This window comes from Mya arenaria, chromosome 5, assembly GCF_026914265.1.
Source record: "Mya arenaria isolate MELC-2E11 chromosome 5, ASM2691426v1".
NCBI lineage: Eukaryota > Metazoa > Mollusca > Bivalvia > Myida > Myidae > Mya > Mya arenaria.
The window spans coordinates 20,812,674-20,826,649 of record NC_069126.1 but is presented as its reverse complement, the minus strand read 5'-3'; the positions used below and the strand labels follow the sequence as shown (position 1 = coordinate 20,826,649).

The window sequence follows — 13,976 nt, the reverse complement described above, 5'->3', positions numbered from 1 at the left end:
CGAGAATTCAGTAATTTACAATATGTTGGTCATTTCTTCTCAGTCAGTCAGTGATTTGTAATTCAATAATGGTAAGAAGCATACAGAAGGCTCTCCAGAAGATGGTATCTGCGAGTTCCATGAGTTCCCTGTTATTCTAACAACAAACACCACCTTGACCTCCAGATAAGACATTTTTAGGGAAAACTGAAGATGTGGTATAAATGCGTAGGGCTGTATATTAGGAAAGGGGTCTAGTAAGGAGACTGTGTAAGTATACACCCACATTGTCTTTCGCTTTGGTCATTTTCAATCATGGATCTCAAAGTTTCGCTATTATCTCGAAAACGTCATGCATTTTGTTTGAGAAATAAATCTTAGCAAACACTTTGAGATTCTGTCTATAGGCCATTGCGAGAATACGGGTAATTTTGCATCCGGCCTCGAATGACCTGTCCGCGGTCTTACTAAAAGGATTTCATCTCTGGACCGTGGTCAAGCGTTTGCCTAATTAAGATTTATTACAAATGCCGACGTCTGACAAAAGCCTGTAATCTGCAATTGGTTTTCATGAATAGCTGAACATGAGATTTTATTCACAAAACTGCGAGACAGGCAGTCTAATCATTTAGGAGAGTTATAAATATTGTGCAAGTGCAGCAAAATGCCGAATGCATTTGATCAATAAACAGATAAAATGACATTACGGAAAATTCCCATTGTTCATCATGGCGATTAATTTCATGTACCACGCCCATTACAGAAATTAGATTGCTCAAACTGTTCGACGGCCAATTCTACCAGAGGCTCAACTTATTATGTGAATAAGAATACATATACAGGGGCGTATCTGACCCTCCTGACCCTCTATTCACGTGGATTCATAATTGTGCTGGGGGGTCTGGGGGCATGCCCCCCCCCCTCCCAGGAAATTTATGAAAACTATGGTGCAATGTGGTGCTTTCTAGGCCTTCTGCGTAGCTTTTTAAGTACTGAAAAATTGTCACTGTTACGATAATAAATCAACAAATAAATCCTTCACTTTCTATATAAAAGCAAACAACTAACTCATTCCCTGGTATGTTAATAACACTCAGATTGTCTAACAGAAGTCTAATTTTCGGTCCGTTTTTGCCAATGCACTATATGTTTAACTTCCATATGTCTGTAACAGCATGTAAAGTCAAGTACTAATACTGTAACTTTGGCTGATTTTTTTTTTGTCATAATCATGTGGATTCAGCCGCATACTCGCGTATAGGCAGCTACGCGCCCATTATGTATAAAACACCACCACTAGAAGAAATTAATACTTATAGTTAGCACTGTATACGAGACGTCCTCGGGATGACTCCATGCATTGTTACGCCTGTTGTATAATGACAGGAATAGAAGGACATTTCGTGCGTAACCCTGGTCAGTTTAGCCGCGTCAGTTCTGGTTATCATAACGATGGGTACTATAAGTAACTAGTAACTAGTATGTGGTACGGTCCGAACAAGATGACCTATCATAACATGTGTGCTAATTAATTAATTATCCACGATCACGGCCTGACGCAAGGTACACATGTAAATGTAATCAGAAACCCTACCGGTTGGGCAATTAACCAATTAGGAGATCGGAGATATAGGCAATTATTTCCTTGCCATCCGTGTGAGAATAATAGATATTCAAAGAGCACGTTCTACAATAAGTACACATACTTGAATAATTCACCGTCAGCATGCATGAGCATGGCGTCATATTACGGTTGCCGTTTTTAATGTCCGTTTAGTGTTTTCGCTTATAGATTATACATCGTCATGAAACTTAGATTTACGTCATATTGGAAAGGTGACTTTGTTATATGTATTATTATATATGTAATATACGACAAAAAATCTTTGCAACATGTTATTATTTTTCAATGATAATTTACAGTTATGAATTATGTGTCAGAGTATATCGTATATAAATATGAGTATATAAAGCCCTAAAATAGCTCACCTGTGCAGGGAAATCATTGCTAAGAAGCTCCATGAATATGTTTGGCCATCTTAGAAGTTCATTTTAATTATCTTGATGTCATATTTCGTTATATTGCTACATATTTGTGCGAATTGAAATTTATACATTTTATTTTATTATTGAAGTTACGACTAACCCCCTTGAATGAAACAAGACCCAGGACTTCCATATAGGCCATCCTAAGTTATTACACAAAATAAATAAAATAAATTACACAAATAAAATAAAATAAATTAACTCTCTTGAGATTCTAAGTGTTTAAGTTCACATTAAAAAATTGCATGAAGTGTTTGGTAGCATTTAAATACACCGCCTCCTTTTTTTGTTTAGAATTTATACAGTATAAACTTTTATAATGTCTATATCGGGTTTGAACAGAATGAAACGCTGAAAAAATCCCTGATTTGACTTTAACACTGAACGTTATAATCTTGGTTTTTGTTTTTTATTATAAAAATGTGTGCCTATTAAAGGTTATTTCATTTAATAAATTGTATTAGAATTTTGAATGATATGCAGACCTTGAAGGCTTTTGTAGCGTGCCAGTAGCTTTGTACCGGTTTTTCTGCCAATCGGATATTACTCCGCATACAAATGTTAATTTGGTGTAGTTATAAACAACTGTTTTCTTCATTGTTTTCTCTTCTTTGACAATCTGAAGATCCTAAACTTATGTTTCAAAATATCTGATGTTCAGTGCTTGTGATAGTGCAAATTCTGTATCGATCTTCTATGTGGACTAGTTTCTCCGCGTTAAAATAGCACCTTGTAGCGTTCTTCGGTTGAAATTGTCATTTGTAGTGAGAGTGAACTGTTACCCGGATCGGATGAAATTTGGATTCGTTTGTTTTTCTGAATACTTGCAATCATGAAGGAGATTTATTCATTATTTATCATTCCAGTTGTTTTATTTCATTCTGTGATTGGTGCAGGTAAAGAAATTTTGTTTGTGGATTAATTAAAATGAGTCATAAAATCGTTATTTTGAGTTTGACAGCTCGCGAAAATTGAGGACAACCTTCGTAAAACTTCGTTTTTAATTGTATTTGTTTAAAATGTTTTGTATTTATAAGTTTTGCATTAGTAATACATATTTCTTATTGTAAGCCAGACCTGGGTAAACAAAGTTGTATACATGTTTATAAAAACTACGAAATTACGAAATTTTGTTTGAAAACAGTCACTCGGTCATTGATATTCAAAACAAATTACCTATGACATATGACATATCAATTATCACAACACTGCCAAGCCTACAGGGTTCAATTCATGTGTCATCACATTTTTTAGTGCATTTTATTACAGTGTTGCATTTGTAGCACAATCTTAATTTATGGTAAGTTACTGTTTAAAGTGTTGATATTTTGAAGGGTGATTCACTTATCTTAGGATCCCAAGTTGATATTTTGAAGGGTGATTCACTTATCTTAGGATCCCTAGCTGTTGTGTAATTGATTTGTTATGCGAAGTTATTACTTGAACTTATTGGGTAACCGTATTTATTGATATATGAACACTTTTGATACTGGTTTTTGAGAAAGCTAGAATAAAAGAACTATGGCAGTAGATTAGAATCATTCGCTACCTTGAAACTTGTGTTAACCCAGTTTGAAAATATGCCTGGTTAGTAGTGCGAACGCACCACCGCTGGTTGCTGAAAAACAACCACAAAGCTCTAACCTATGACTGCTGGTTGCTGAATCACTACCACAAAGCTCTAACAAAGTGTGGCCTTTTGGGGGTAGTACTAGTAGAAGTGTACTTGTCTGGAATCGCCTTTTGTGCAATGTCATATTTTTCTCCCTGAATGAAGAAATAACCCAAAGACAGTAAAACATCTGAAACAATCATAATGGTATGAAAAATAAGAAAAAATGAATTGCAGGATCAAATCTTAGTTTGGTATGATTGAGATATAGCGAATGGATGTGTCATTCAGTCTGGCTGTTATTTGATTGTCTTTGGTTAAATTATGTTTATATTTTTTAACCAATTACATTTAAAATCACTGTCTTTGCTGAAAAAATCACTTTCAAAATAGAACATGGGGGAAAAACCTCACCCTTCCATAACTTTATCTAAAACCCTAACATAACATTAATTTATATGTGCATATTTATCATATTATTTACAATACAGTTGTTCTTATTATTGGTTTGTATTTATTTTATCATAATCAAGTTGTTCTGAACATGAAAATATAATTGGATTTAAAAAAATGTGTTCATTTAATTGAAGGTGCATACAGTACTTCTAATAGAAATAAAAAATGCTAAGTTCTCTCCCAGTACTGATATAAAGTGTTAAATAATTCTGCTATCAGGCATATGAGCCACTGACAAGATGTGATTGGATTAGAGAGGCACATGGCTCCCTAATGAATTAATTGATTGCTGCAAATTAACTTTTGAACTTGAATTACATGCCTCCTGCTACCATTGAGGTTATGCAAGACATTTTATTGAGTGTCTGATTGATTCTTTTATTCAGAGCTCAGTCTATTAATGGAAGTTTCCATCCTGACATTGTATTGAATAAGAATAAGGGTCTTAATACTCTTATGAAGAATTATTTAGCTTCTTTTCAAGAAAGGCTATGCTTAGTTGGTCATCAGGTGTTGAGTAATAGTCTGGAGTCATTTCCTCCTGTACCATAGCCAAGTCTCTGAAGTCTGTATATTGTATGATTTCAGTATTTTGTCAGAAAAGGCTTCATCCATTATTTTAGCTGCCTGTGAGTCAAGTTAATATTGGTTCTTTACAGAAACACTCAACTGCTGGGTCTAGTAATCAATAGAACAGTCTTGAGTCATGAAATATTAAGAGACAAGAGAGAGAATTTTGTTGGATCAATATACAGAGAGGCACCAGATTTCAGGAAGTGTGGCTGCCTCATGTATTTTAAAGAAAAATAATGTTAACAAGTAGTATTTAAATGAATGACAAATGGAATGTATATATTTTTTTAGTTTAAATGTTCTTTTATTTGTTCAATGAAACACCATGTGACTGCTCTCGTCCAGTCAATGTGTACAGTTAAGGGTGTAACGATACGCCAAGAAATGTATCACAATTTCTAGCACACCGGATACGCATTTCCGGTGAATTCAGCCGTCTGGAAAACTCCATCTGGCATCCCCCCATGCCAGATGAGTCACGCACTGTGACATAATAATTTCAATTCCTTTTATAATACACATTATGTAATCATAATTATGAAATTTAAATAGATGAGTTCCATTTACATGAACTTTACAAAGATAAACTTTAAAAAAACAAAACAAAATAACCCTTAAAAGACGTAATGTCGAAGGAACTTATTGACGTATGCAGTGTATACAAATTACTGCGCGTCATAACGTCAGTAAACATCATCGCACGCGCTTTTTGGTGATATGTACAAAAATGCGCCATTTTTTATATATTGTCTTCACAAAATATGTTATTTAATATATGATAGAAAAAATATCTATCATGTGTGTCCGTTTCGTATAGAAAAATCCAACCCTCGGGCACGCTGCATTGCCGGTAACTTGGCAAGCCTCGTTACCTGGCAACGCAGGTGCCCTCGGGTCGGATTTTTCTATCCGGAACAGAAACACATGACAGATATTGTTAATATTTAATATATATTACGATCTGCTGGACCTGTATCACAATATTTTACTATATATTGTTGTTTTTGCTTTGCAATCCATACGTAATCCGAGATACGCTGGTTAAATCGACTGATGTGTATATTCTATAATAAACAGACCCCATTAACATGCTATAATTGTTTACTTATTTATCTGTTATTAATATTATACTTAGGGTATTTGTATTACAGTCCCATGTTTCATTTAAGAGTATTTTTATTAATTTGTTGCAAACCCAGTTACTCAAGGTTACATGCAACTAATATTTATAATTAAGATAGGAATGCCCTCTGAGTGAAATGATACAATGTAAAAATACATAAAATGGTAGTTACTGCGAAAAATGTTAACAAGACACATGAAAAACAAAAGGATCTACTGGTGCAAACTCTTCCTAAGGCTGAAGGTGTGAAAGTCCTGGGGCAGGTATATTTATTTAAATATTTCCAAAAATGCTTTAACAAACACTCAATATTCCAACAATCTAATTATCAAGTGTGTCTGATGAGATTGTTGTGCCTTGCAATCGGTGAAAGTCATTCTGCGGACAAGGTACAATTTACAGTTTTCTTTCTGTACCTGCGGCAACTGTTAAAATACCTGAATGTCGCGCTATGATGCATTGCGGCGATAAGCAGCATGCATGTTTTTATAAGTTGTACGCGTTAGCAGTAGATAAATACGGTGGTACGTGTTCCACCGCATAGGCTACTGCGAAATATATCCCGGCGATTTACCGTAATGACACAATATCTCCCACAAAGGCAACACGTTTTTTTGCAGAAAAAGTGTGGTTTATCATGTAGGTCAGCCAGGAAAAGATGTTTTTAAAAAATCACACCTTGTTCCTGGCTGCTACTAATTTTGTCTGTAGTTGCGTATTATTTGCTTTGAAGTTCAATTCAATTCTTGCTCAGAAGAATTTTTATGGTTAAATGATTTATAGAAGTATTTTAAAATTAGGTGGGGGTGGAGTTAGCATTAAAATCCACTATATGAGCAGAAATATTTATAATAGATCATTGAATGTGCCACAATTTGGCCTAGTTTTGTGCATTTTAGCTAGGAAGTTATGCATTATTGTAAGGGTTTAATTGCTCTTTACCAGGTATATAGTTCAGGAGCACCCAGCTTCAGACATCTTTACTGTAAACACCCTTGAAGAAAACTGAAATATTTGTGAATGTAATGAGCTGTTTCTTTACAAGCTTCTAATTTGTGAAAATGTTCCATGTTTTGTTTTGGATTGTCTAAGAACCCTTTTATTCATTGAATGAAAGGTTTTGAATGGGTTTTGTTGCGTGCATTTGTAGTTTGTCTGATATAAGTAAAAAAAGTTAACCGTTTTATAAAAGAAAATATGATAAGTACATGTACGTATTTGTTTTTAAAATTGTGGATTTTTGGTTTTTGTTCTAAGTAAATATAATAATACATTCATAGATTATCTCATGAACAAGTAATTGTGGATTTTTGGTTTTTGTTCTAAGTAAATATAATAATACATTCATAGATTATCTCATGAACAAGTTTGATGACTTTTTTTTATAACTTTGACACCAAGTTTATTTTTCTTACAATCAGAAATGACATTCATATTTGTTCATGAATATGAACAAATATTTTTAAAAAACATGAAAAGTAACCTACACTAAGTAAGTGGTATTAAGACAATAAAAGACAAGTGGTTGACTCACACTGGTACTTATGTTGCCATAAATACAAGGAAAGCTGTACACATACAATTGTCTATGACAAATTCTCCTCAATGGGGCAGATTTATGATCTATTCACTGCTTAAAAAATATGGAAACATGACTGTTTTCTAGCATACCTGCATACCTGTAGTGTGATGAACTACTTAAAAACATATTTCATAGACATTGATGGTATAATTTTTAATTTAACTTGTAAAGATGTCTTGTGTGTCTGGGAGCTTTTCTTTACCTTATATTTAAGTTTTAGCACATATATTATACACTTTACAAGAAATTTAAAACTATATATCCATAGACTTGTATGGTCAGATAACTTACTGAAATACTAAGTAAGGTTCTTTCATGGTGCAATCAGTACTTACATGCAGTAGTTGTGCACTTGCAGTTTTGTGTTGATTTGCCAAATAATTGCAGAGTTATTGCCGCTTGACTTCGGTAAAAGTAGCCAATGAAGTATGTAATCTTGTGTCACGAGTAAATGTGTCTCCAAGTATATTTACTGGAGTAATAAAACTTACCGGTAACACAGAATGCTTAGAAGCATGACTTGTGGTGATGTGCCACTGGGGTTTTGTGTTTGTTTTAACCCAGTAACTGCTGAGTTATAGCTCTTGATTTGGTTAAAAAAATAGCCTACAAATGCATGACATCTTGTGTCAAGCGTATCTCCAAAAGCATATAAGCCAGAGTGATGAAATTTAAGAGGAATAATAAGCAGCTTGTTGTGCAAGTTGTGCACCAATGGTTTTATGTGTGGCTGCAACCTGAGTTAGTGCAGAGTTCTGGCCCTTGATTTCGTTAAAAGTATTCTATAGAGATTGCAATCTGGGGTTGCATGTATCTGTAGTTTCACCACACTTTAAGACAAATAGATGTTCCACAAAACCTGCATGCTCAAAAACTGTTTGTGAACACTGATGTTTTATGGTGATGTGACATGAGCTTTATCAAGGATTAGTTCATAATCAAATGTTGTAATCAATACTGTTTCTACTGTTTCTGCCTAAGCTATTCAGGATAATTATTCAGGCCATTTCCCCTGTTCCATGAGATTTTATGCTTTTGCAGTTTGCAATATTTGCAATATTTGCAGATAGACATGTGATATTTTCCGGATAATGCCATGGATTTGTCATTCTTTGCACAGTTGCCAGGCTTTTTGATGAGCAAATGCATTACTGTGTACATGCATATTAATATGTGCAGATTCCCGATGATTAATTGATAGAAGAAATCATGATGCTTGACATGTCCAAGCTGTTTTCTGTTGAAAGAAATGATTCAGAATTGTCTTTGAAGACCATTTTCTAGAAATGAAAATGTTTTTGTGTACTCTGTGGCAATTTTCATCACCCTGGTTGAACTAGTTCATGAGTTATGCCCCTCTAGAAACTGAGTAAATTTAACAAGCCTTTAACCTGGTATGCATTTCTCTTGTTTATTTTATCATTATGTGACAGAAATCAGTGCAATGTACAGTAAGACATCAAGGTCTCCACCTATGAAATGTCCTTTCTTCCTGACTTTCAGACTTTGTTGAATAAAACTGCAGTGTTTACAACTTGACATACTGTAGGTCTTGTGGCAACAGTTATATTCTCACCTAACACTGACACCCAGTATGCCAATCTACCACTCTACTGCAACATAGAGTGGTTGTTTTTGCAAGTGATTGCCAATTTGGTTTCATTGTGGAATAATCAAAGCAATTTTCCACGGAAACTGGTGAAAATTACAGACAATAGTTCATGCTGTTGTAAGGTAGGGTGTTACAGCACTATGAAATTTCTCAGGTCGCAGTGAGAAAACAATGGAGGGCGTTAGGATAAGGGAGATATAAGGTAGCCTGGCGCTGTGATACAACATGGGTTTAACACAGAACCTGTGCATGTGTGTACATTACCAAATCCCTATTTGTATTGGACAGTGTTGGAACATTGTAATTATTAAATTCCTACATGTACATGTACACTGGAATCATGATGATAAAGATAAAGTAGATGATCAAACATTGTAATAATTTTAAAACAAGTTCTCTTTTTGATACTGCAAATGATAGAGTTGACTTTAGAATTGTGACCCAGTTCTAGGACAGGCAGGGTTCGAATTTAGCACTCGCACACTCGCAAAATGCGAGCCAAAATTGAAAAATGCGAGTTGAATTTAAAGACACTCGCAAATATTTGCGAGTTCAAAATTTGCAGAACATATGCAATCCTCGAAAAAGTTATGAATATAATCGGAGATCAGTTCCTGCACAATAGATATAAAACTAATTTTAGAAATGCCTACTTTTGTTTTCCGATAATCACACAGAAATTAATGAAGTAGATTAACGTTATGTGCACAGACAGGTACTTGTTACTATGTGGCAGGTACTCGTAACTATGTATATTTCTAGACTGGTCTTTTGCTTTCATTTTTGGCGGTGGTATTTAGCGATAATCGTATCGAGACACAGTCTGTATAATGAGGACAAGCTAAAAGATAAGTTTTTTTACGCGTTTTGATTTTAAAATCGCCGACGGCTGATGGCAATGATCAATCAGTTCCAAAAAAAGAAGCCAAAACGAAATAATCCGTCCGTTAAAACTGTTTTGATGTGGAAGAGGGAGTTGAATATTAAATTGACCCTCAACACAGATGACGAAAGGAATGTTTTCAAAATATTTTACACAGACCAATACTAGTGTTTCATATATATGATGATATCATTTAAAGTACAATTACATGATCATTCATTTAAGAATACCCTTACCCTGAAACCATTGTTTTCCATACAATATATACTTTTTCCTAGCAAACACAAAGGTTTGCCTTAAAATTGCGAGTGAGTGGCTGGTTTTGCGAGTTGAAAATTTAAGTACTCGCAAAAATTTGCGAGTGTCAAAAATAGTTAAATTCGAACCCTGACAGGGTAAAGGTTGTTATAGTTTTCACACACCAGCACTAGTAGTCAGTCAAAACATATCATTTTGCCATAATTATATATAGTACATTTAGACATGCTCTTATATATCACACTTGTGCAATACTGTAGGAGCACATTTACAGTTTTGAAGTCAGTCTGTTTCGAGCTACCCAGAAAATGGAAAGCACTGATAAGCATTTTGGCATCAAGTAACATTATTGCTAGGAAACCTCCCATTATAAAATGTACCCATTGTTAATTGGGTGTGTCACTGTTTTTTGTGAAAAGCAAACCACATAGTTGTCTAATAATGCAACTAAAATTAATATAATCAGTAGAACAGCTAGCCTCCTTGATTTTATTTTCTAAGCTGAAATTGTGTGAAATCCTGTTTTGCTAGTTCCATAAATAACCTGGCATTTATTGCCAAGATTCTTGATGGTTCAATGAATTTCGTGCTGAATTTTTGAAAAACTTGGAACTTAAACTGAGTTTAATGGCATTGAAATGTTCTCACAAGTCATAAATGTTTATCCTGGCATGTGATGCATCAATATATATTGTTCCTCTCTGGTGTTTGTTGTCAGGGGGTCCATGCATCATTTAATGTTGTTTCTCTCTGGTGTTTGTTGTAAGGGGGTCCATGCATCAATATATGTTGTTTCTCTCTGGTGTTTGTTGTCAGGGGGTCCATGCATCACTTGATGTTGTTTCTCTCTGGTGTTTGTTGTAAGGGGGTCCATGCATCACTTGATGTTGTTTCTCTCTGGTGTTTGTTGTAAGGGGGTCCATGCATCAATTGATGTTGTTTCTCTCTGGTGTTTGTTGTAAGGGAGTCCACTCTCTGGTGTTTGTTGTCAGGGGGTCCATGCATCACTTGATGTTGTTTCTCTCTGGTGTTTGTTGTAAGGGGACCATACATCAATTGATGTTGTTTCTCTCTGGTGTTTGTTGTAAGGGGGTCCATGCATCAATTGATGTTGTTTCTCTCTGGTGTTTGTTGTAAGGGAGTCCATGCATCAATTTATGTTGTTTCTCTCTGGTGTTTGTTGTAAGGGGGTCCATGCATCAATTTATGTTGTTTCTCTCTGGTGTTTGTTGTGTGAGAGACCATGCATCAATCAATTGATGTTGTTTCTCTCTGGTGTGTGTTGTAAGGGAGACCATGCATCAATTGATGTTGTTTCTCTCTGGTGTTTGTTGTGAGAGAGTCCATGCGTCAATTTAGGTTTATATAAAGTTTTATATTTTTGCGAAAATGTTAATAGGTTGAAAATGCATAAATATATAAAAAGTACTATATCTGATGTATTGTTTCCCAGCATCAGGCAAAACTACACTGGTATTTGTGGTGGTGTATGATGACTCAAATTAGTTGACATTTCTGTAATAGAGCATGGCACATTCTGTCCTGGGTGTTTTGAAAATGCTATACTTTTTGTCCAGGATGTTTGGTAAATATTGCCTTGTTCAAGTGCAAATTTGTGTTTCTGGTATTTAAAAGCCCAAAAGTTACTTGTTAATATAAGTATCACTGCATTTTGTTTGGCTATTCAGTTTTTTTTTGTAAAAGGGACCAAGGTGTAAACAATGTCGTAGCTGAGCATGTTCCTGAATTTAAGAATAAGAATGCTGCTTTCTTTTACAATATTTGTTTGGATAAGGCCTTATGCATGCAAGGGTCTGAAAATTGTTGTGTGGCAATGTCTGTCTAGAATCAAGAGTGTGAACAATGTAATGACTGTGGCAATGTCTGTCTAGAGACAAGAGTGTGAACAATGTAATGACTGTGGCAATGCCTGTCTAGAGTCAAGAGTGTGAACAATGTAATGACTGTGGCAATGTCTGTCTAGAGTCAAGAGTGTGAACAATGTAATGACTGTGGCAATGTCTGTCTAGAGTCAAGAGTGTGAACAATGTAATGACTGTGGCAATGTCTGTCTAGAGTCAAAGAGTGTGAACAATGTAATGACTGTGGCAATGTCTGTCTAGAGACAAGAGTGTGAACTTTGAAATGACTGTGGCAATGTCTGTCTAGAGTCAAGAGTGTGAACAATGTAATGACTGTGGCAATATCTGTCTAGAGACAAGAGTGTGAACTTTGTAATGACTGTGGCAATGTCTGTCTAGAGTCAAGAGTGTGAACAATGTAATGACTGTGGCAATGTCTGTCTAGAGTCAAGAGTGTGAACAATGTAATGACTGTGACAATGTCTGTCTAGAGTCAAGAGTGTGAACAATGTAATGACTGTGGCAATGTCTGTCTAGAGTCAAGAGTGTGAACAATGTAATGACTGTGGCAATGTCTGTCTAGAGTCAAGAGTGTAAACAATGTAATGACTGTGGCAATGTCTGTCTAGAGTCAAGAGTGTAAACAATGTAATGACTGTGGCAATGTCTGTCTAGAGTCAAGAGTGTAAACAATGTAATGACTGTGGCAATGTCTGTCTAGAGACAATAGTGTGAACAATGTAATGACTGTGGCAATGTCTGTCTAGAGTCAAGAGTGTAAACAATGTAATGACTGTGGCAATGTCTGTCTAGAGTCAAGAGTGTGAACAATGTAATGACTGTGGCAATGTCTGTCTAGAGACAAGAGTGTGAACAATGTAATGACTGTGGCAATGTCTGTCTAGAGTCAAGAGTGTGATGACTGTGGCAATGTCTGTCTAGAGTCAAGAGTGTAAACAATGTAATGACTGTGGCAATGTCTGTCTAGAGACAAGAGTGTGAACAATGTAATGACTGTGGCAATGTCTGTCTAGAGTCAAGAGTGTGAACAATGTAATATCTGTGGCAATGTCTGTCTAGAGTCAAGAGTGTGAACAATGTAATGACTGTGGCAATGTATGTCTAGAGTCAAGAGTGTGAACAATGTAATGACTGTGGCAATGTCTGTCTATAGTCAAGAGTGTGAACTTTGTAATGGTTGGCAATGTCTAGAGTGTGTGTCATTGAAATTGTGGCAATGTCAGTCTAACAGAGGTGTTTTTAATCATTTTAAGTATTTTTTGTATGTAAAATATCCTCATTGCTGAAGAACACTAGATGCTAGATGTGCACAAATCTAGGAATGTGAGGCTGTTCCCTCATCTTAGATTCAAGCCATTTTACAGTTGACAAGATGGTACAGTACCATCCAAGAGTAACTCGTTCAAGTCTTTGAAAATATGACTTCCTGCTTTAACAAAAAATAAGATGTTCTGGAGTGTGTCAAGGAAGTAGTAAATAGTTAAGCTCTCGTCTTTCAAGTGATATAAGTGTTAGATGAATGATGCATTAGTTTGCTAATTGCCAAACAATTACATTTCTGTTATTGATTGCTGTATTGTTCCTTTTAGGTACTTGCTATCATATTTAAAAAAAGTGTTTATATTGAAACATGAGCTCAACAAACAGATGCCAATGCTTGTCTGTTAGAAAGGGGCATAAGTTGACTTTTATTCAAGCTAGAGTTATTGGCTTCGATAGACATGTGCATATAGTCACTAGTAATCAAAGTTGTGTACTGATTTTCAATGGTTTTTGAAATGTGGCTAATGTTTAGTATTTGTTGGCAAGTATGATGCTAAAGCTATGACAATTGTAACCATGACTTCTTTTGAAAAACAGAAGCTAAAAAATACTTAAAATGACTTGGTAATTTTTGTCATATATCAAAGGGGTTTTCATGTTCACTGCTGTATAGTCTGAGTCTGGCTGTGACCTTTTGAATGGAGAT

At 35.2% G+C, this 13,976-nt stretch overlaps 1 protein-coding gene across 1 annotated transcript in view; it reads left to right on the top strand.

Moving 5' to 3' along the window:
- Window positions 1-2,771: 2,771 nt before the first annotated feature.
- The window catches only part of LOC128235379 (neural cell adhesion molecule 1-like), an 81,009-nt gene continuing 69,804 nt past the window's right edge, over window positions 2,772-13,976 (top strand). The window contains exon 1 of the mRNA XM_052950189.1: window positions 2,772-2,921. Within this exon, the coding sequence (XP_052806149.1) occupies window positions 2,858-2,921 (64 nt within the window). The 5' untranslated portion in view covers window positions 2,772-2,857. The remainder of the gene's footprint in view (window positions 2,922-13,976) is intronic.